Source organism: Choloepus didactylus, chromosome X, assembly GCF_015220235.1.
Source record: "Choloepus didactylus isolate mChoDid1 chromosome X, mChoDid1.pri, whole genome shotgun sequence".
In the NCBI taxonomy this organism is placed as follows: domain Eukaryota; kingdom Metazoa; phylum Chordata; class Mammalia; order Pilosa; family Megalonychidae; genus Choloepus; species Choloepus didactylus.
Window position 1 is genome coordinate 107,048,136 of NC_051334.1, and position 23,218 is coordinate 107,071,353.

The window sequence follows — 23,218 nt, forward strand, 5'->3', positions numbered from 1 at the left end:
GTTTGAAGTAAATGATGATGAGTTCAGTTAGACATGTTAATCAAGGAGAAATTACTGAGATCACAAAAGCAGGAATAAAATTATCCCCATGCAAGAACATTTCTTTAGCTCTTGTAATATTAACAGTATACTTTTATAATTCTGGTTCTCTGTTTCAGACTACTACTTTTACTCTTTTGAAATATGCTGTCTGCAAGATGCTACTCTAGGTTATCATTCTAATAACCTTCACCTGTTTATAAACTGACACCTCAATAGCTTTACTGGGTAGTGAAGGCCATGTGTATCTATAGATGACTCAGTGGACCAGAATAGAGAAGAGCTAATCATTTTGGTCACCTGTAATATTTCTTACCAGGTAAAAACCATGTAGCTAGCCTCTTACATAATAATTAAGATGCCACATATATCCAAAGGATTGTACTGTTTCCAATGTCTCTAAATAATCTCATTTACAAAAATATTCCCGTTTTAGGTGGTGTTTAGGTACAAATGTATATTTCTTTGCCCTAATTGGGGCATGTGGGCATTAACTTGAGTGAATATTGTAGGACCTTTCTCAAAATAGAGCCAAATGAATTTGTTGTCCCAGGCTGGTGAAGAAGGTCATAGGCTCAAAATAATAAATGAAAATTGCCATTGATGTGTTCCTTACTATCAACCACCTAGTAATAATAATATCCATAAAATAACACTGAGCATGGCAGTGTGTTTTTCGGGGTAAACTATTGTATTATTAAATCGATGTTTTATTATTTTACTGATAGAATAGTGTCTTTTTTTTTTTTTTTTTAACTTTCCCTTCTTTTTTAAATCAACTGTATGAAAAAAAAAGTTAAAAAGAAAACAAACATACAATAAAAGAACATTTCAAAGAGACCATAACAAGGGAGTAAGAAAAAGACAACTAACCTAAGATAACTGCTTAACTTCCAACATGTTCCTACTTTACCCCAAGAAAGTTACCTAATATAGCAACATTTCTGTGAACTTGCTCCTACTATATCCATCAGAAATTAACAGACCATAGTCATTCCTGGGCATCCCCAGAACGTTAAATAGCTTATCTGTTCTTCTTGGATTATTGTTCCCCCTTCCTTAATTGCTCTCTATTGCTAGTTCCCCTACATTCTATATTATAAACCATTTGTTTTACATTTTTCAAAGTTCACATTAGTGGTAGCATATAATATTTCTCTTTTTGTGCCTGGCTTATTTCGCTCAGCATTATGTCTTCAAGGTTCATCGATGTTGTCATATGTTTCACGAGATCGTTCCTTCTTACTGCCGCGTAGTATTCCATCGTGTGTATATACCACATTTTATTTATCCACTCATCTGTTGAAGGACATTTGGGTTGTTTCCATCTCTTGGCAATTGTGAATAATGCTGCTATGAACATTGGCGTGCAGATATCTGTTCGTGTCACTGCTTTCCGATCTTCCGGGTATATACCGAGAAGTGCAATCGCTGGATCGAATGGTAGCTCTATATCTAGTTTTCTAAGGAACTGCCAGACTGACTTCCAGAGTGGCTGAACCATTATACAGTCCCACCAACAATGAATAAGAGTTCCAATTTCTCCACATCCCCTCCAGCATTTGTAGTTTCCTGTTTGTTTAATGGCAGCCATTCTAACCGGTGTTAGATGGTATCTCATTGTGGTCTTAATTTGCGTCTCTCTAATAGCTAGTGAAGCTGAACATTTTTTCATGTGTTTCTTGGCCATTTGTATTTCCTCTTCAGAGAACTGTCTTTTCATATCTTTTGCCCATTTTATAATTGGGCTGTCTGTACTATAGTCATTGAGTTGTAGGATTTCTTTATATATGCAAGATATCAGTCTTTTGTCAGATACATGGTTTCCAAAAATTTTTTCCCATTGAGTTGGCTGCCTCTTTACCTTTTTGAGAAATTCCTTTGAGGTGCAGAAACTTCTAAGCTTGAGGAGTTCCCATTTATCTATTTTCTCTTTTGTTGCTTGTGCTTTGGGTGTAAAGTCTAGGAAGTGGCCGCCTAATACAAGGTCTTGAAGATGTTTTCCTACATTATCTTCTAGGAGTTTTATGGTACTTTCTTTTATATTGAGATCTTTGGTCCATTTTGAGTTAATTTTTGTGTAGGGGGTGAGGTAGGGGTCCTCTTTCATTCTTTTGGATATGGATATCCAACTCTCCCAGCCCCATTTGTTGAAAAGACCATTATGACTCAGTTCAGTGACTTTGGGGGCCTTATCAAAGATCAGTCGGCCATAGATCTGAGGGTCTATCTCCGAATTCTCAATTCGATTCCATTGATCTATATGTCTATCTTTGTGCCAGTACCATGCTGTTTTGGCAACTGTGGCTTTATAATAAGCTTCAAAGTCAGGGAGTGTAAGTCCTCCCACTTCGTTTTTCTTTTTTAGAGTGTCTTTAGCAGTTCGAGGCATCTTCCCTTTCCAAATAAATTTGATAACTAGCTTTTCCAAGTCTGCAAAGTAGGTTGTTGGAATTTTGATTGGGATTGCATTGAATCTGTAGATGAGTTTGGGTAGAATTGACATCTTAATGACATTTAGTCTTCCTATCCATGAACATGGAATATTTTTCCATCTTTTAAGGTCCCCTTCTATTTCTTTTAGTAGAGTTATGTAGTTTTCTTTGTATAGGTCTTTTACATCTTTGGTTAAGTTGATTCCTAGGTACTTGATTTTTTTAGTTGCTATTGAAAATGGTATGTTTTTCTTGAGTGTCTCTTCAGTTTGTTCATTTCTAGCATATAGAAACATTACTGACTTATGTGCATTAACCTTGTATCCCGCTACTTTGCTAAATTTGTTTATTAGCTCTAGTAGCTGTATCGTCGATTTCTCAGGGTTTTCTAGATATAAGATCATATCATCTGCAAACAATCACAATTTTACTTCTTCTTTTCCAATTTGGATGCCTTTTATTTCTTTGTCTTGCCGGATTGCCCTGGCTAGCACTTCCAGCACAATGTTGAATAACAGTGGTGACAGCGGGCATCCTTGTCTTGTTCCTGATCTTAGAGGGAAGGCTTTCAGTCTCTCACCATTGAGTACTATGCTGGCTGTGGGTTTTTCATATATGCTCTTTATCATGTTGAGGAAATTTTCTTCAATTCCTACCTTTTGAAGTGTTTTTATCAAAAAGGGATGTTGGATTTTGTCAAATGCTTTTTTAGCATCTATTGAGATGATCAATTGATTTTTCCCCTTTGAATTGTTAATGTGTTGTAATACATTGATTGATTTTCTTATGTTGAACCGTCCTTGCATGCCTGGAATAAACCCCACTTGGTCATGGTGTATGATTTTTTTAATGTGTCTTTGGATTCGATTTGCAAGTATTTTGTTGAGGATTTTTGCATCTATATTCATTAGGGAGGTTGGCCGGTAGTTTTCCTTTTTTGTAGCATCTTTGCCTGGTTTTGGTATTAGATTGATGTTAGCTTCATAAAATGAGTTAGGTAGTGTTCCATTTTCTTCGATGTTTTGAAAGAGTTTGAGTAAGATTGGTGTCAGTTCTTTCTGGAAAGTTTGGTAGAATTCCCCTGTGAAGCCATCTGGCCCTGGGCATTTATTTGTGGGAAGATTTTTGATGACTGATTGGATCTCTTTGCTTGTGATGGGTTGGTTGAGGTCTTCTATTTCTTCTCTGGTCAGTCTAGGTTGTTCATATGTTTCCAGGAAATTGTTCGTTTCTTCTACATTGTCCAGTTTGTTGCCATACAGTTGTTCATAATATCCTCTTATAATTTTTTTAATTTCTTCAGGATCTGCAGTTATGTCACCTTTTTCATTCATTATTTTGTTTATATGTGTCTTCTCTCTTTTTGATTTTGTCAGTCTAGCTAGGGGCTTGTCAATCTTGTTGATCTTCTCAAAGAACCAACTTTTGGTGATATTTATCCTCTCTATTGTTTTTTTGTTCTCTATGTCATTTATTTCTGCTTTAATCCTTGTTATTTCTTTTCTTGTACTTGGTTTAGGATTGGTTTGCTGTTCATTTTCTAGCTTCTTCAGTTGATCCATTAGTTCTTTGATTTTGGCTCTTTCTTCCTTTTTAATATATGCATTTAGTGCTATAAATTTCCCCCTCAGCACTGCTTTTGCTGCATCCCATAGGTTTTGGTATGTTGTGTTCTCATTTTCATTCGTCTCTACATATTTAGCAATTTCTCTTGCTATTTCTTCTTTAACCCACTGATTGTTTAGGAGTGTGTTGTTTAACCTCCAGGTATTTGTGAATTTTCTAAGTCTCTGATGGTTATTGACTTCTAATTGTATTCCATTGTGGTCAGAGAATGTGCTTTGAATAATTTCGATCTTTTTAAATTTATTGAGGCTTGTTTTATGTCCCAGCATATGATCTATTCTGGAGAAGGTTCCATGAGCACTAGAAAAGTATGTGTATCCTGGTGATTTGGGATGTAATGTCCTGTATATGTCTGTTAAATCTAATTCATTTATCAGATTGTTTATGTTTTCAATTTCCTTATTGGTCTTCTGTCTGGTTGATCTATCTATAGGAGAGAGTGATGTGTTGAAGTCTCCCACAATTATTGTGGAAACATCAATTGCTTCCTTTAGTTTTGCCAGTGTTTCTCTCATGTATTTTGTGGCACCTTGGTTGGGTGCATAGACATTTACGATTGTTATTTCTTCTTGCTGAATTGCCCCTTTTATTAGTACGTAGTGGCCTTCTTTGTCTCTCAAAACATCCCTGCATTTGAAGTCTATTTTATCTGAGATTAATATTGCTACACCTGCTTTCTTTTGGCTGTAGCTTGAATGAAATATTTTTTTCCATCCTTTCACTTTCAGTTTCTTTGTGTCCCTGTGTCTAAGATGAGTCTCTTGTATGCAACATATTGATGGTTCATTTTTTTTGATCCATTCTGCGAATCTATATCTTTTAATTGGGGAGTTTAATCCATTTACATTCAACGTTATAACCGTGAAGGCATTTCTTGAATCAGCCATCTTATCCTTTGGTTTATGTTTGTCATGTTTTTCCCCTCTGTCTATTAATATCCTTTATTGTACCCATACCAAATCTCTTTAGTACTGAACCTTTCTCCAAGTCTCTCTGTCCTTTCTTTGTTTCTCTGTCTGTAGGGCTCCCTTTAGTATCTCTAGTAGGGCAGGTCTCTTGTTAGCAAATTCTCTCAGCATTTGTTTGTCTGTGAAAAATTTAAGCTCTCCCTCAAATTTGAAGGAGAGCTTTGCTGGATAGATTATTCTTGGCTGGAAATTTTTCTCACTCAGAATTTTAAATATGTCATGCCACTGCCTTCTTGCCTCCATGGTGGCTGCTGAGTAGTCACTAGTTAGTCTTATGCTGTTTCCTTTGTATGTGGTGAATTGCTTTTCTCTTGCTGCTTTCAGAACTTGCTCCTTCTCTTCTGTGTTTGACAGTGTGATCAGTGTATGTCTCGGAGTGGGTTTATTTGGATTTATTCTATTTGGGGTTCGCTGAGCATTTATGATTTGTGTATTTATGTTGTTTAGAAGATTTGGGAAGTTTTCCCCAACAATTTCTTTGAATACTCTTCCTAGACCTTTATCCTTTTCTTCCCCTTCTGGGACACCAATGAGTCTTATATTTGGACGTTTCATATTGTCTATCATATCCCTGAGGTCCAGTTCGATTTTTTCAATTTTTTTCCGCATTCTTTCTTTTATGCTTTCATTTTCCATTCTGTCATCTTCGAGGTCACTGATTCGTTGTTCAACTTCCTCTAGTCTTGTACTATGAGTGTCCAGAATCTTTTTAATTTGGTCAACAGTTTCTTTAATTTCCATAAGATCATCCATTTTTTTATTTAGTCTTGCAATGTCTTCTTTATGCTCTTCTAGGGTCTTCTTGATTTCCTTTGTATCCCGTACTATGGTCTCATTGTTCATCTTTAGTTCTTTGAGTAGCTGCTCTAGGTGCTGTGTCTCTTCTGGTCTTTTGATTTGGGTGCTTGGGCTTGGGTTATCCATATCGTCTGGTTTTTTCATATGCTTTATAATTTTCTGTTGTTTTTGGCCTCGTGGCATTTGCTGAACTTGATAGGGTTCTTTTAGGATTTGTAGACCAATTGAAGTCCTTATCTCTAATTTATCAGATCTGCAGCTTCGTGGAGTACACTTTCTCTAACTAACCAGCAGGTGGCGTCCACGAGCCACCTGTTTTCCACAAGCCAGTTCTCCCCTGCTTAGCCTTTTTGGTGAGTGGGGGAGTGAGTCTTGTGGGGTCCAATTGGTGTACCAAGCTTGCGTGTGTAGTTGGTGTTGCCTGCCCTGTATATGGGGCGTGTTTCTGGGCAGTCAGGGATGGGGGGTGGCTCTAACAATCAAATCTCCCTGGTGATCCTAGAGTTTTAAGGCTGCTGCAATAGTCTAATCCTTCAGTTCAGTCCTGCCACAGTTTGTCTCTTCCACTGACCCTCAAGTCCTTGGTATTGGCGTATGGCTCCTGAGACTTGCAAGTGGGCCCCTCTTCCAGGCCGTGCACCCCCTGGTCCTCTGTTGAGGGATGACTGTGCTATGTCACAGGTGAGTGCCGTCCCCCCAGGGCAGTTCTGGTCTGCTGGTCTGTGTAGGGAGGCTCCCAGTCTGCTGAAATGATGGATGATTGGGGCTTTGTTAATTCACACTGCTCTACCTTCCCAACTCTGGGACAATCAGCTGAGGTTGCAGGGAAGGCTAATGTCCACGCCCAGTTTTGTGGTGTGTGCCTGTTATTTGAAGCACTTCCGTCACACTGGGTTGTCTGGGACAGCTCTGGGCTATGGGGCTGGCGATGGGCAGGAGTGTTTCCTGTCCACCAGGATGATGGCTGTGAGCGGACACCCCCCTTTTCTTGGGAAGTTGTGGTGTTTAGTGAATTTTCTCAGCCACTGGATTATTGCGTTTTGTCTCAGAGCTCTCCTAGTTCTGCTCTTGACTTGACCTGCCCAAATTGCAGGTCTTTGAAGCTTTCTGTATTGGGCTTCTTAGATTAATTGTTTTAGAAAAAGAAAAAAGGATTAAAAAAAAAAAAAAAAAAAAGGGCCCTCCTCAGAGATCTAATGGGTTATTGAAATGCTAAGAGACAAAGCAACCAGGGCCATTAAGGAAAGGTCCACAGGGCAGAGAGATCAGCTTTTCTTCGGGATTTGCATATGCGCCTCAGGGCCTGGGCTCCGGCCTGAGCTCTGCCCTTCCCCCTTCTATGTTCACCAGAACTCCAAAAATCCTCCGCTTTTATTTTGGAGTTTTTCGTGTTGTTTTTTTTCTATGCCTGTCTCCTCTCTGCTGGGCTGGCTGCTCTCAGATTCTCTGGTGTCTGGTCTCCGTCTATCTATGGTAGGAGTTTGGATCAGCAGAATGAGTTTCCGATAAGGGCTGCCACTGCAGTTCTCCCTTCTCCTTCCCGGAGCTGACAGCCCCTCCTCCCACGGGACTGAGCCTGGCAGGGCGGGGCGCGGGTCCCCTGGCCGCAAAAACTTACAGATTTCGCTGATCTCAGCAGTTCCACATTTTCATGAGTGTTGTATGAAGTATGCCCAAAGTCAGATTGCTCTGTGGTGTCCAGTCCACGTAGTTCCTGGCTTTCTACCTACTTTCCTGGAGGAGTAACTAAAACATACAGCTCACCAGTCTGCCATCTTGCCCCGCCTCCCAGTGTCTTTTTTAAATGCAATTTTATTGAGATATTTTCACATACCATATAATCCATCCAAAGTATACAATAAATGAGTCATAGTATCATCATATAATTGTGCATTCATCACCGCAATCAATTTTAGAACATTTTCATTACTACAAAATAAAGAAAAAAATAAAAAAGATCACCCCAAACAACCCATACCCTGAATCCGCCCCCCCACCTGTTATTCATATATCTATTTTTTGTCTTTATTTTATTACTCATCTACGCATACACTGGATAAAGGAAGTGTCAGTTACGGGATTTAGAATATTATCTTTTTTTTCCTTTCAAGTTTTTTTTTTGAGGTAATTTCAAACTTTTAGGGCAATTGCAAAAATAATACAAACTTCATACAGAGGACTCCAATGTACATCCCTCCCCTAATACCCATAAACACCAATTTTAACATTTTCCCACATTTGATGTATCATTTTATCTATCCATCTATCTTTCATTTTCTAAATATTTGAGTAGATTATGTACATCATGCTCCTCAAACACAGTATTAGAATAGTATCTTAATGCTTTTTTCATTTAATGTTACACTTATGTCAAGCCAATTATTTGAATATATTCCGTGAAAAAATTTGCAAAGAAGATTAAATCTTACTTTGCCTGTTTTTTTTTTTTTTTTTTTAAATAATTGTGTAGTCCAGAAGGGGGAGACAAAACATTGATTATTGGAGTTTGAAGTAGCTGGCTCTTGATAAAACATCACTTTCTTGCACTCCACTTTGATTTTTTTTTTTCCTTTACAGGTTTAGAAATTGTAGCGTAGTTGCTACTCTATACTTTTTAGCTTTATGGTGGGACAATTTTGTTAAAAATTTAAATTCCATCAGTATAAAAATAATCAATGCCATTATTTTTAACTAGTATATGTATAAATAGAAAAACTCTTTTGATAATCAAGTGAAAGTGAAAACTGCATGTGAAAATAAGACTTGAAATGATAGTATATTTATTATAAGTGATCTTTTAAAAATAGCACAAACACTATTAAAACACAGAAAACTGTCTTTTCTAATTTCACATCATTGTGTGCAGAGTAGTTACTTTCCCATTTCTTTATGTTTTAGTAATGCAAGCCAGCTTGTGTATTATACTGGTTTTAGACAGGGGTACCTGCATACATTTTGAAAGTTTTTTTTTTAATTTAAGTCTCCATTCATTTTCATAATGATTTCTTATCAGTCTCTTCCCTTCCATTGCATTGTCATACATCGATTCGTCATGTAACATTAAAAACATTGTTTAAAGAATACTAAAATAATGTAGATCATGAAATATTAAGAAATTATCGTACTTTGGGCATTCAGAAATGTCTAAAACACAGTATGAATATTGGCATTATGTTTAGACTTATGCTTTGTAAATTGGTTGTGATCATGTTGGAAATTTCTATTGATGATGTTCCTCTTTGTATATATTCAGGGAAAAGAGTAGATTTAAAATATGATGCTTGATATAAGACATTTAAAACCAGGATAGCCATTATTTCATATCGGGTTGATGTTTTACTTTTCAACTATGGCAAAAATTTTGATCAGCTATATAGTATGAGGTAATTGTATAAGAAGTTTATTTTTGTCTTTATTTTTATTGTTGAATAATATAGTCTCTACACTATGAATCCTTTAAAATTTATGTGTAAAATTTGCTGTTGCCATTATAAAACTTAAAGGGATATTTTTTATGAAGCAATACTTTCTTGATCTGGATAGTCTTGGTCAGCAGGGAAAAAGGAGAATCAACCAGATATTGATCAATATTAAAAAGTTACCTTTACTATACATCAAATTTTGGCCTTTTTCTTACACATTTGATTCCATTTCCTATTTTAATTAACCAAATTTCTATTATTTGTTTATCTGTTAGGAAAGGACTGTTGGTTGAACCCAAATTAGCCTGTTTGAATGGGATAAGGGCTGAATAGGATCATCTTATTAATGCCACCGTAGATTTGTAAAATGCATTAGAGTTTTTAGGGCCTGTTGACATATTTTCTCTGTTGAACTATATATTATGTGTATTTCTGTAGGCTTGTGCTTCAGTATTTCAGGAAGACATTGCCTTCATCCACATATTCCTGGAGGCTGGTTGGAGTCTGGTCTAATCCCAGGAATTTTTTTGGCAGACTCTCATGGATACAGTCTTTTCGGTAGTTATAGTGGCCAAGGTATTTCCTGTCAGTGGTCAACCTATATTCATAGCTTGAATTAGTATCCAGTTTATATGCTTGTATGAATAGCGTTGTGGGCCTGCATTTCTAAATAATTGTCACGTAACTATCGACATTTAAGGCAATTGTTTTACTGTGGTCACCATAATTCAGACACCATGCTTACTGCATTAATTGCATGTACTATTTTGCAACCACAATTAACCTATCAAAATAATATGGAAAACAGAAATGACTTTAAGAACATCAATCAAAGACATAAAATGCTCTCAGGGTTCAGTTTTGATGCTGATCTGTTTGTAAATTTTTACTAACCTGTCATGGTTCCTTTCTTCAGTGAACTTGTGATCTAAAGAGAAAATAACTGCTTGTGCAATGTAATTCCTGTGCTTTGAGAGCAGCAACTACTTTGTACACTTTCAATAAATCATTTATTTTTATTGATGTTGATGATGATCTCTTTTTTGGCAGAGTAGTTTTACATTTGGAGAGCTAATCTACAAAGGGTGAGTGGCCACTGTATATTAGGTAGAGTATGTGTGTGTGGATGTCTTTATCTATTTACCCATCTATCTGTCTCTTTTCCCAAAGGTAAATGAGCTTAATTAAATTCCTCCCATATTCGAAGCAGAGAAGTATTACAAGAGAACTGAGGCTTTTTCCCCAAAAATGTTTTAGATTTTCTGGTTTGTGTGGAATGCTTTTTCTTGGAATGAGAGAAGGTATATAATATTCACTTTGTTTTAATTTAACATTTTATAGATGAGGAAAATGAGGCTTAGAAAATCAAGTCCATTTTCTAGGGTTACATACATAGTAAGTTGGAGAACCAGGACTTGAACTCAGACAGACTGATTTCAGAGCTTGATCTCTTAACCAAAACTTAAGTAAGATTTTGGTGGACTTCAGGCACTTGTGTGGATAATGATCAACATACTACAGGTGCTTACTCTCTCTAAAACTGTTATTTATTATTATATGTATTCACCTAATGCTAATAGGTGACTTACCTTTTTCCAGCTGGAGGATGTTTACAGTATATTACAGTCACACCCACCAGTTAGAGAGAGTCCTGCCCATGGAAAAGCTGCTATATCACAGAAAATTAAATACCTCGTTGCAAATGATGCACTATGGACCAAAAATGTCTGAGCAGACATGGTCTTTGGGCTTTTAGAGCAAATGTTCTCAAACAGATGACATCAGTGCAGATAAACAGAGAACACACTGAGTAACTTAAATGTTTGGAAAGAGATGCTGCTGCTTTAAAACCAAATATAAACATTAGAAATAATCCCACTTTGGGCAGTGGCCTTTAATTCTTTTTAAACCATCTTCCCCATGTCTAATATAGATTAACTTTATGCCACTTCTAGTTTTATTTCATCAGTGTTCACCTTTCTTATGTACTCTTGCCTTTTATAATTAATTTCAATTAAACATTAGTTTTGTTTAATTAACATTATGTAATTAAAATGCTTATAACCTCTCAGAGGGCAAAGACCATGTCTTAATGCACCTTAGACATTTTTAAATACACTAGGCTGTAACAGTGATAAAATAATTAACTATCCTTTTGTTCAATCTCTACATCTTCACAGATCCTATGACACTGAACTTTATATACTCTGACACTGAAATCAGAAAGCTGCTAGTTGTTTTATAATGTTTCTTAAAAGCGAAAGTCCTCCTCCATTGGGAATGCAGTCCAGCATCTCAAAATCTTACTTTTTTCCCAAGAGCAAAACTAAATTTCTCCTATGCAATTTTGGTCCCTGTCCTCCAGATAAGTTTTCTGCTTCCTCTGAGGACAATTGCTGATCACCCAAGCAACCTCACTTAGGGAACTTGTAGATTTTAAGTAGTCCCTTAGCTTCCTCTTCTCCCACTTTAACTTTTCCACATAGTATCACTTTCTTTTTCATTGCGTTTAGACTGTCTGCAGCTGGGGACCTCAGAACTGTGTGTATTGCTTGATAATATACCCAATCTAAATGCTTTCATTTTCATTTTACTCATAATGTGTGTGTATGGTGAGGGAGTTTCTCAGTCTTGGAGGTGACACTTGTATTGATGATTGTAATTTTTGTTTCAGACATGATGAAAAAATACTGAGAGGTCCCTCTGCACTGGTTTGAATCTGTTATGTACCCCATAAAAGACTATGTTCTTTTAATCTACTCTTGTGGGGGCAGACCTATTGTGGGTGGGGTCTTTTGATTAGATTATTTCCATGGAGATGTGACCCCCCCTTCAAGGTGGGTCTTAATTAGTTTACTGGAGTTCTTAAGAAAGCTCAGAGAGAGAGAGCTCAGAGCCCATGCAGACCCAGATGCTTAGAGGCACAGAGACAGAAATGCCCCAGGAGGAACAAGCAAGGACACACAAAAGCCCAGAGACATTTTGAAGAGAAGGGCCAGCAGACGTTGCTATGTGCCTTTCCATGTGACAGAGGAAACCCAGATGCCATTGGCCTTCCTTCGGTGTCAAGGTATCTTTCTCTGGATGCCTTAATTTGGACATTTTCATGGCTGTAGAGCTGTAAATTTGTAACCTAATAAATCTCCATTGAAAAAGCCAATCCATTTCTGATACATTGCATTTCAGCAGCTTTAGCAAACTGGAACACCATCCACTACCCACCCCCTGCCACGCGCCTTTCTTCCCAGTTATCTAAGAAACTCCAAAAATAGCTCTTATCATATCTACTAGATACATTCTGAGTGTTCACCTAAAGTTTTTCTTCATTTGTTTTTACTCATGGCTTGGTGTACTAAGTGAATTATACTCATAGGAAAACTGCCACGTGTAATGGATACTTAGAGCATGAATTATAACATAGTGAAAATTACAACGTTTGGACTTTGAAGATCTGGGATTTCGGTCCTGGCTTTGTCTCTTACTGGCTGAGTGATTTGGGTAAAACACTTAACCTTTCTTGAGCCCAAGTCTCTTTATCTGTACCTGCCTTGCCATCCTAATGGAGTTTTTGAGGTACTTTGTAAACTGTAAAACACACTACAAATTGAAGTCATTGTTATAGTAATAATCAATTAAGGACATGATTCTTGTGTTGGTACTTAATACACATTTTTGTAAGAATTCAGTAAACCACAACTGCTACCAGTTTATGGCGATACATGCATTCATGTAATATGTATTCATCCCTTCATTACTCAGTGTCAGCTTGGAAGCCAGTTACAGCTGTAACCCTTGTAAAAGCTCAGATTTTCTAAGAAGTCCCCTAGGTCACAGACTATATTTAAAGTCATCTTCTTTATGAAAAGGCATAGGCAACCCCAAGGATTCTCCCTAATCTTCTATCTAAATATTAAAATATCTACATTTTTAAGCTGCATAGCCAATAGTATCCTCTTTATACTCTCTATATATTCTATAAACTAGGGGATCAGTAACTACTTCTAAAATAAGGTCACATGAACCCAGTCAGAAGTGGGGAAGTTTCTGGGATAGTATTTTGAGATTTGTTGTAGTAGTTAAGCATTTGTATGTTTTTTTCAGTAGTACTAAATGTTTGAATAGAAAATGCCATATTTCCTTTAAATGTATGATTTCAGCCATTTGCTTTTTTAAAAAAAATCCTTTTCATGTTTATTTTTATTATAAATGTAATACCTTTCAGAAAATTGGACAGAGTTAGAAGGAATTGAAAAAAAATTACCCACACCCCCATAACATTAGCATAACCACTGTTAGTACTTTCAGGACATTATATCCAATCCTTTCTCTGCTATATAGTTGCACTGACAGATAATTTTTAGTAGATTATAGCTTCTGATAGCAAAGTAGTATTCTAATAAATCCCGGCACCCTCACTTCATTTAATTATAGTCTGGTTACTTACTGTAAACTCAATATCTAGAAGCATTTGCTGTCTTCAATAGTTGTGGCATGATTTTGTCTTCAGTAATACCTGAGTATGCAAAAAGTTATAGGCCATTTTTTGCATGTTTTCCTGAATAGCTTAAAAAATGTCCGTGATATAGTCAGTTTATTGTATAAAAATAATACACAAATTGTTATCGAGATATAAAACATCACTAAATCTCAGTTGTCTCAGGTTGGTTAACTATTTATAATTATACATTTTCCACATTAATGAGATAGGAATTATTTGGAGAAAAATCTAGAGGTGTTGAATGGATAAATAGTGGCAGAAAGATGCCTGAGTAGGGCTCAAGAAACTTTGTAAACCTCTATTTTCCTTACTTTTGGGGGGTGCTGTTAATTTACTGTTGCAAATGAAGCAGGATCTTCATTTGGAAAAATTACTTGTATTAAACAGATGACTAGGCCGAAATAGCTGCTAAAACAATTTCATGCTTTTGTTTTTAATGTAGTCCAATTATAAAATGTCACATCAGATTGTGTGTGAGAATACAAGTGCATAATTTTAATTTTATTTCTGAGTTGTCATATTTTAAAACGTTGATTAAAATCACCCAAAATATTATCTAAGCTTTTGTACATAAGAAAGTAACCATTTGAACTGAGTTAAAACAAGATTGGAATTTTGGCAGTTAACACCTTTATTTAAGGAATTGATCAGCTATTTTACAGTTACCCATTTTGTCATTTTTATTTTTGAATGTGTAATAAACTCACTGCCACATTTTATGATATCCCCTAATTTCTTATTTAGAGAAATTTCAAATATACAGAATCATTGCAAGAATATTCCAATGAACACCCATATACCCCTCACCCAGATTCTCTAAACTGTTAACATTTTGTCAAATTCTCTCTATCCTCTCATTTTCTATTTTTATTTCTCCTTTTTTCCTGTTTTCTGGGCATTAGTTGCTAATTTGTAACACTTCACTCCTAAATACTTCAGCATGTATCCTCTGAGAACAAGGACCTTCTCCTATGTAAGCCCAGTATAATGACCCTACTCTGGGAATTTATCTCTGATAAACTGCTGTTATCTATGTAGCCTATTTTCATAGTTCTTCAATTATCCCAATAATGCCCTTGATGACTTTTTTCTAGGATCCAATCAAGTACCATGCATTACATTTATTTGTTGTTTCTTAGTCTTCTTTAATCTAGTCCCTTGACTTTTTTAAAAAAATTCATGTCATTGACATTTTGAAGAGACAAAGCCAGTTGTTTTGCAGAATGCCCCTCAGTTTGGATTTGTCTATTTCCCCTGATTAGATTCAGGATAAACATTTTTAGCAAGGATGCTACATGGTTGATTTTTTTCCCTCAGTGCATCATATCATGAGGCAAATGGATGTCAGATTGTTCCATTATTGGTGATGTTAAGAATGATCATTTTGTTGAGGAAATTTCCTCCATATTTCTCTTTGTAATTCATAAGTGATATGCAGAATGCTCTACGTTGAGATCATGTAAATAACATGTTCCCCAGCAGTATTTCACATGGTTTTAACATCTGATGATGATTCTCACCTGAATCAATTACAACTGTGGTTTTTGTAAAATGGTGATTTTCCAATTTAATCATAACTTATGCATTTTCCATCTGGCAATCTTCTGTAAAGGAGAGAGCTTTTCCTTCTCTCCCTTCCCTCTTTTAATTTTTAAATTATGATAGTATGAACTCATGGATTCTTCATTTAAATTCAATTCACTGCTATACCTTATTGATAGGAACTCTGTAAAAGCCTTTCAGTTACTTACTGAAAGTAATGATTAAAATAAAGAAATTAAACAATTAACATCTGTTTGGTTTGTACTTTATGAGGTAATTATACCCAGGCAAATTCATTAGCTCTCATACAAGAGCAGTTCTGTCCTCCTTTTTCCCACTCCCCTACCCCAAGAAAACATTAGATAGGTGTAGTGAAATTGAAATAATGAAATGTCTGACATTATATATTTATTTACTGCAGTTGTTATATTTGGCCCTTAGATTCATGGCTTCATAGTTCTTGTGAATATTCTAAACGTTAAAATCAATTTTTGTGTTTTATCAGACATAAGAAATAATATCAGATTGCCACTTGAATTAGAATACCTTTAGCTATCTTCATTTTTAGGGTTCTACCATTCTTTAAGATGTCATGACTTTAGCTGTTATCTAGCATAAATCTATAAATGACCACAAATGTATTTCCTGAAAAAGAAAAAAGTATGGCATTTGCATAGAGGAATGAGAGTTACCACAATGTTTGAGCATCCAAAGCAATGCTTTTCAGAAAAAAAAACAAAACAAAACTATTTTACTGGCAAGTTCTTCACTCTAGGCTTCTGTAGAGGTGCTTCATGGGTTCTAAAAATGATTTTTCCCCAATTCTGCTTAAAACAGAGCTTTACTTATTTAAAAAAGCTAGAAAAATAATTCCCATGTTCAAAGACCTCCAAATGAGTAACTTATAAAATGAGATAAATTCATTTTTGTGTAGGCCTCAGAATGTAGTTTTTGTTGGGTGTCTTTAATGGTAAAATATCCCAAGATTGTAAAAGATACTATTTTTAAAATGTTAACATTTGTAGCTACTTATTTGTGAAAATCTGGATTTTCTTCACTTTACACAACTAAATCACCTGAATGTTTTGTTTGATAGGAGTGTAGCTATTCTATAAAATGTCTGATTTTAAACATTTATGTTTATCCAAACTGTCTTATTATTCTTCTTGATTGACTTATAAAATCCGTTCCCACTAATGTAAAATACTACTGTAATATACTTGAAAAAGTGGTTAGTCTGTGAAAAAATGTTTTTAAATCACTCCCCTGATCTTAGAGAAAATGTCTGTTTCAACGTGTGAATTTAGTATAACCATCATTTAAAGTTTTTTGTGTGTATATCAATTTTAAATGTATTTGTTTTTCCTTTCATGGGACATTGAATTAGGAATTTAAAATTAACTCTCCTTAAGTCTTAATAAAATAAGATAAATGGTGAAAATTAGGATTTATTGCTGCTCTTAAGTAAAAAGAATAATTTTAGTCGTCTGGATTGAGGGATCATGAAAAATAGCAGGTACACTTGCCTATAATCTGTGTGGCTAAAGATATCTATTGTGGCCAAATGGCCAAGGGTCTATTTGAAGGGGGCAACAATATCATGTCCTCATCGTATTTCAGAGTCTACACTGGAGCTCATATTGTCTATAAGATCAAGTTGAAGTTTAGGCAAAAGTTTTGTGGCCCCCATAATCTGTTTCCTCCATACTGATGGAATATTATCCATCGAACACAAACCCTTCCTTTCTTATAGAAAGTTTTTATATTACCTCCACTGCATTCAACTATCAATTTTGTATCTGTACCTTCATTTCTGCCCTTCTAATTAATCTACTTTGAGTATTTGGGTTAAAACATTTCTGAAGTTTCATTATGTAAGCATCAGTCACATTTTCTAATTGCCAAAGTTATTCTTTGGTTCTGCACCCTGGAAATATTATATAAATAAAAAGAAAAAAAAAGACTATGTAAATACAGATAAACATTTTATAGATTAAGGTACAATATGAGACAATTTCCTTTTGTAACCACTATCAATAAATTAATTTTTTAAGATTCTGTTTATAGCTTTCTTATGCAAGGGGATTGGGTTAGGTAAAACGGTATACCCCAATAACTGTTATGTAGAAATGATGAGAGAGACTGAATTAACACTTAAATGTGTAAAAACACATATATTTATAAATTCAAGCATCTTTTACTTATAGACTCCAGTTAAAAAATAAAATTAATACCATTGAAAGTCAAGTATAAAAATGATCCTCTAGTGATTTTAAATGTATACAAATACCCCAGATTCAAAGGTATGACATCTATATTATGAATTTTATACTGCCATTTAATGCTGTTTGAGCCCGTCTTTATCCTGAATATTTCTTATGGTATTTATTTATTTAGAAACATATCTATTGTGTGCTTACTGAGTGTGTCAGGTACTGTTCTAGTCAAGAGGAAACAGACCCTTGTAGTTTACAGTCTAGTTGGGATAGTGTTGGAGTAGACCATTGATAAATGTATTTGTTTTGTAAGATTCAATCTTCATGGTAAGTGGTGGTAGTGGTGGTGGAGCTCACATTTTCTAGTTTTCAGTACATCTTTATAAATTGGTCATTTTATTTGATAAAATTGTTAGTTGTATTAAGCTTATAATGTATTTTGTTTCCATACAAGTGAATAATTAGTAGTAAACATACAATGCATAAAATAGGCCACAGTGAAATCCCAGCAAGCCTAGGACAAATCGTTTGATAGTCTTAAAACAATTAGAAACAGCAAAGACTCTATGTGTAAGGGATGATGAGAGAAGCCCCGAGCATCTGAGCTGTGATTAAAATAGAAAGAGTGCAAGTGAGCCAAAGATTTGAGAATTAAATTTTACATGTTACACATTAAATTGTCATTTTGTCCAGAGAAAAAAGCATGTCTGGCTGGTAACTGTCTTGAAAAGCCTAGACTTCTTAGGCAGAATCTAAAATGAAAAACTGAGAGACTAAGAAGGGAGGGGAGAATGGCGATGATCAGTGGCAGCATCAGCATCAATAAATTGCACATATTAAAACCATCAGTTGCAGATTCAAACTAGATATGGTGGACAATTTTCTGGTGGATTTGGAAGTAATGACAGGTAGCTTAGCTGGGTGGAGAGAAACGGTAATTAAGAAAATATATACGAGAGCTCTATATATCAGTAGATCAAGGAGCAGAGAGGCTTACAAGCAAGTAACAAGGCATCTCCTCTGTGGTAGGTCTCAACTGCAGATGAGGAATGTTAATTTCAGAATCCTGCCCCCTATTCCCACCCTTGATTTAGTTCTAAGGGCAGACATTTGTAACTGGAAAAACCCTTCCCCCTGTAGAAATCATCCCTCTACCTGTGTGTTTCATTTCTTTTCCAAAATATCTGCTGGAACCTTAATACCTTCTAAGGCTATTGTGTGCTTGTGGAACCTGGAGCATGAACTGGTTCATCATTTGGCCCTTTGTGCCATACATCTGCATCTGAATATCCCAGTTACAACTATAGCATATAGTAACATGTTCATACTGGGAAGTATAATAGCATATTGTAGACAGACAATGACATGTTTCAACCAAAAGTTTTAAAATAGATTGGAAGGGAAACTTTAATATCCCTGGAATCTTCCCCTAGAATGTCTCATTCCCTAGTGATTCTTTCTAAGGAGGTATCTTGATTTATTGATCTGCTTTCAGGTTGTTTGGGATTTTAATCTTCCACATAGGTAAAGCGGTTACCTTTGTGAATAATACAGCCAGGTTACATAACTATAGGTATAAAATTAACTTATGTTGCTAAAAATAGTACTGCAGCAGATGAGTGTATTATCTTTAAGAAAAGCCATTTATTTTTATACAATTTGAGGATCCGTATTTAGACCTCCTTTAAATGCATTTGTTCATTTTGTTGGTTTGGGTCAAGAAACATGGCTTTTAATTCTTGTAGCTATAGATACATAGAATTGGCAATATTGATTAAAATATAATCCAGTCTTTTTAATTTTGGTACTTTAGGAGAAGTTTCCTCCATACAAGAAGACATTTCGCAAATCCATGTAAAAACAATAGTGTGAATATAAGCATCCACAATTAAATGAGTGAAATGAAACCCATTGGTTTGACTATTATGGTTTTAAAATGGTATGCAGTGTGAAAAACTTAATGTAGAGGTGGTCATGTAGCCAGACAATTTAAAAGAAACATGTTTCTCTTTCCTGATATCCCTGCAGTATATATAGGACTTGCTTAATTAGAAAGACGGAGACGTTACAGTATATGATCAGTGAGTTTGGAGAATAGTGAAGAATATTCAGGGCCTGGATAATAAAGCAGGACTTCAGTGGATTCTATTTCAATGGTCTAGATACTGCATTATTGTGGAGTATATCATCAGTGCAGAATGGAGACCTTGGAATTGCTGGCTGGACATTGATTGCAATTGGAAAGTAGCCCTTTCTGTAAGCTTGGCTAAATCATAGTCAGATAATCTCAAATACAATGAGTAGCAGTGGTTTAGAAGGAAACATCTGGAGTCAGACTGCCTGGGTTTGAATCCTGACAAGCTGTGTAATCTTGGTTTCCTCATCTGTAAAATGGGATGACACAAATAGTACCTACTACAGAGGAATGCTGTGGGGATTACATTTTCGCTAAGCACTGTTATTATTAGGAGAATGAAGTGGATTTTGTTTTGGATGCAAACATGGATTTGGTTTGTGGAAACAGCAAAATTTAAGTGGAAATATCTGATAAGCTGTTGTACAAGCAGAATAGAAATTAAGTGAAAGATGAGATGTTATTTTGGGGGTCCTCATAAATGATCCAAAGCATAAACCTTAAAAATTTTGGGGCTCCCTGAGAGAGCATAGACAGAAAAGAGTAGAGGGCCAAAGACTATTTGGGGGAGTGTTTAAGTTAGGGAGCAGAAGGATGAATGAACTGGAGCTAATGGACTGAATAGAAGAGCAGAGGAGAATGTCCTTGGGGAACTGAGGGAACAGAGAGGTGAGCACGGTCCAGTGAAGACGTTCCAATATTGAGGAAACCTGTTTAGGTTTGAAGGTGGAGTTGAGGAAGCCAAGGGAATTAATCTAAAATATGATTGTACCTGCAGGCCCCTTTTTAGTACAGAAAAGTACTAAAAGACCCCTGTCACCAACAGTGAAACTTTGCACTATTACATAGTATAAAAGTTATTTATTGCTGTCATAATGAAGAATCTGACAGTTGAAATGAAGTAAACAAATGGTCCCTTGGTAACCTCTGAAGAAGTTAGTATCCTACTGTAAGTGCTCACCTGATTATCAGGGAACAATTAAGTTAATGTGGGGAATGGGCTTCAGGTAATTAAAACTTGGACTTAGTCATTTCTGTTTTGATTAGCTGTGATTGTAAGCGGATTTTGCAAGATTATCAAAACTGGTTAAAAATTTAGTTGTTCAAAATGTAATTCTTCCTACAGATAAAAATAACATGTATTTTGATCAGCTTCTGTTTATGTAAAAAAACACTTAAACTTGATTTCAATTTGGATAGCACTAACAGTGTTATTTGCATAGTTATTATTTTTTTAAACCTTTTATTTTGAAATAATTTCAAACTTACAGGGCAGTTGCAAAAATAATACAAAACCTATATGCAGAACTCCAACATACCTCCCACTCAGGTACCCAGACCCACCAACTTTTAAACATTTTGCCATACATGCCACATCATTCTGTCTATCCGTTCATCTATCTGTCCATTCATCCATCCGTCTATTTCCTGAACATATGAGAGTATGTTGTATATATCATGCTCACATGTATAAGAAATTTAATATTGATATGAAGCTTATAGCCTATATTCCCATTTTTCTATATGTTCTAATAATGTCCTTTTGGGCATTTTCTCTTCCATTATTATTCCCAGTCCAGGATTATGCCTAGCATTTAATTGTCATTGTCTCTTTAGTGTCTCCCCACCCCCACTTCTTTTTAACTTGTTAGTCTCTCTCTCTTTTAATTGTGGAAACATATATAGAACACAAACTTTTCCATCTCAACCACTCCAAACTATTCAATTCAGTGGGGTTATTCACATTCACAGTGTTGTGCTACCCTCACTTCCATCCATTACCAGAACTTTCCCATCACCCTAAACAGAAACCCTGTACTCATTATGCATTAACTCTTCATTACCCCTCCCCCCTGTCCCTAGTAACCTGCACTCCACTTTCTGTCTCCATGAATTTGCATGTTCTAGCTGTTTCGTATAAGTGGAATCATATATTGTCCCTTTGTGGCTGACTTACTTCACTCCACATGGTGTCTTCAAGGTACATCCATATAGTCATATGTTTCAGTACTTCATTCCTTTTAAAGATTGAATAATACTCCATTATATGTATATAACACATTTTGTTTATCCATTCATCTGCTAATGGACATCTGGGTTACTTCCACCTCTGGTTATTGTGAATAATGCTGCTGTGAACATTGGTGTACAAATATTTGTCCAGGTCCCTACTTTCAATTCTTTTGGGTTTATACCTAGAAGTGGTTTTGGTGGGTCATAAGGTAGTTCCATGTACAATTTCTTGAGGAACCGCCAAACTGTTTTCCACAGCGGTTACACCATTTCCTTTTCCAACCACAATGTCCTAAGGTTCCTATTTCTCTGCATCCAATTCTGCACTTGTTATATTCTGGTTTTTAATAGTAGCCATTCTACTGAGTGTGAGGTCATATCTCATTGTGGTTTCAATGTGCATTTCCTTAATGGCATTTGATGTTGCATATCTTCTCAGTTGCTTATTGACTGTATATCTTCTTTGGAGAAACGTCCATTCAAACAAATCCTTTTCCCATTTTTAAATTAGGTTGTGTCTTTTTTTGTAGTTGAGTTGTAGGAATGCTTTATATATATATATTGGATTTTAAACCCTTATCACATGTATAGATTCCAAATATTTTTTCACATTCTCTTGTTAGACTTATCACTTGCTTGATAACGTCCTTTGCACAAAAGTTTAATAAGAAGTCCAGTATATCTCAGTATATCTATTGGTTCTTCTGTTGCTCATGTTTTTAGTGTAAAGTTGAAGAATCCATTCCCTAATGCAAGGTCCTAGATATTCCCTTATGTTTTGGTCTAAGGGTTTTATAGTTTTACTTCTTTTATTTAGGTCAGTGTTTTGGTTTGTTAAAGCTGCCAGAATGCAATATATCAGAAATGGATTGGCTTTTATAATGGGGGTTTATTAACTTAAAATTTGCAGTTCTAAGGCTGTGAAAATGTCTCAATTAAGGCATCAACAGGCTGATACCTGGACTGTGAAGACAGGCTGCTGGCATCCGTGACACCTCTGTCATAAGGGAAGGCACATGGCAGTGTCTGCTGGTCTTTCTCTCCAGGGTTTCATTGCTTTCAGTTTCTTGTTCCAGTGGCCTTCTCTCTGAGCTTCTGTGGATCCTTTCTTAGCATCTCTGGGCCTTTTCTCCCTCTGAGCTCTCTCAGCTTTTTCTGTCCTTTATCCTCTCATAAAGGCTTCAGTAAAAGTAAGACCCACCTTGAAATGGGTGAGTCACATCTCAATTGAAATAACCTAATCAAAAGGTCCCGCTGACAACAGGTCTGCACCCACAGGAATGGATTAAAATAAAATGACCTTTTCTGGGGTCCATTACAGCTTCAAACCAGCAGAGTCAGTGAGCCACTTTGATTAATTTTTTTATAGGGTATAAGGTAGGGGTCCATTTTCATTCTTTTGCATGTGGTATCCAGTTTTCCCAGCACCACTTGTTAAAGAGACTATTGTCTCCCCGTTGAGCAGACTTGGCACCCTTGTCAAAAATCAATTGGCCGTAGATGTGTGGTTTTATTTCTGTGCTCTCA

General features: G+C 35.8%; 1 protein-coding gene across 2 annotated transcripts in view; it reads left to right on the top strand.

The window, feature by feature from the left end:
- LOC119522748 (protein diaphanous homolog 2-like) overlaps positions 1 to 23,218 on the top strand; it is a 132,578-nt gene that overhangs the window by 93,076 nt on the left and 16,284 nt on the right. Inside the window, exon 6 of one of the 2 annotated variants that reach the window (XM_037821369.1) lies at positions 9,727 to 10,351. The exons of the other annotated variant lie outside the window; for it this stretch is intronic. Coding sequence (XP_037677297.1) covers positions 9,727 to 9,801 — 75 coding nt within the window. The 3' untranslated portion in view covers positions 9,802 to 10,351. Of the gene's footprint in view, positions 1 to 9,726; positions 10,352 to 23,218 lie in introns of those variants that run through there. 2 annotated transcript variants of the gene reach the window in all.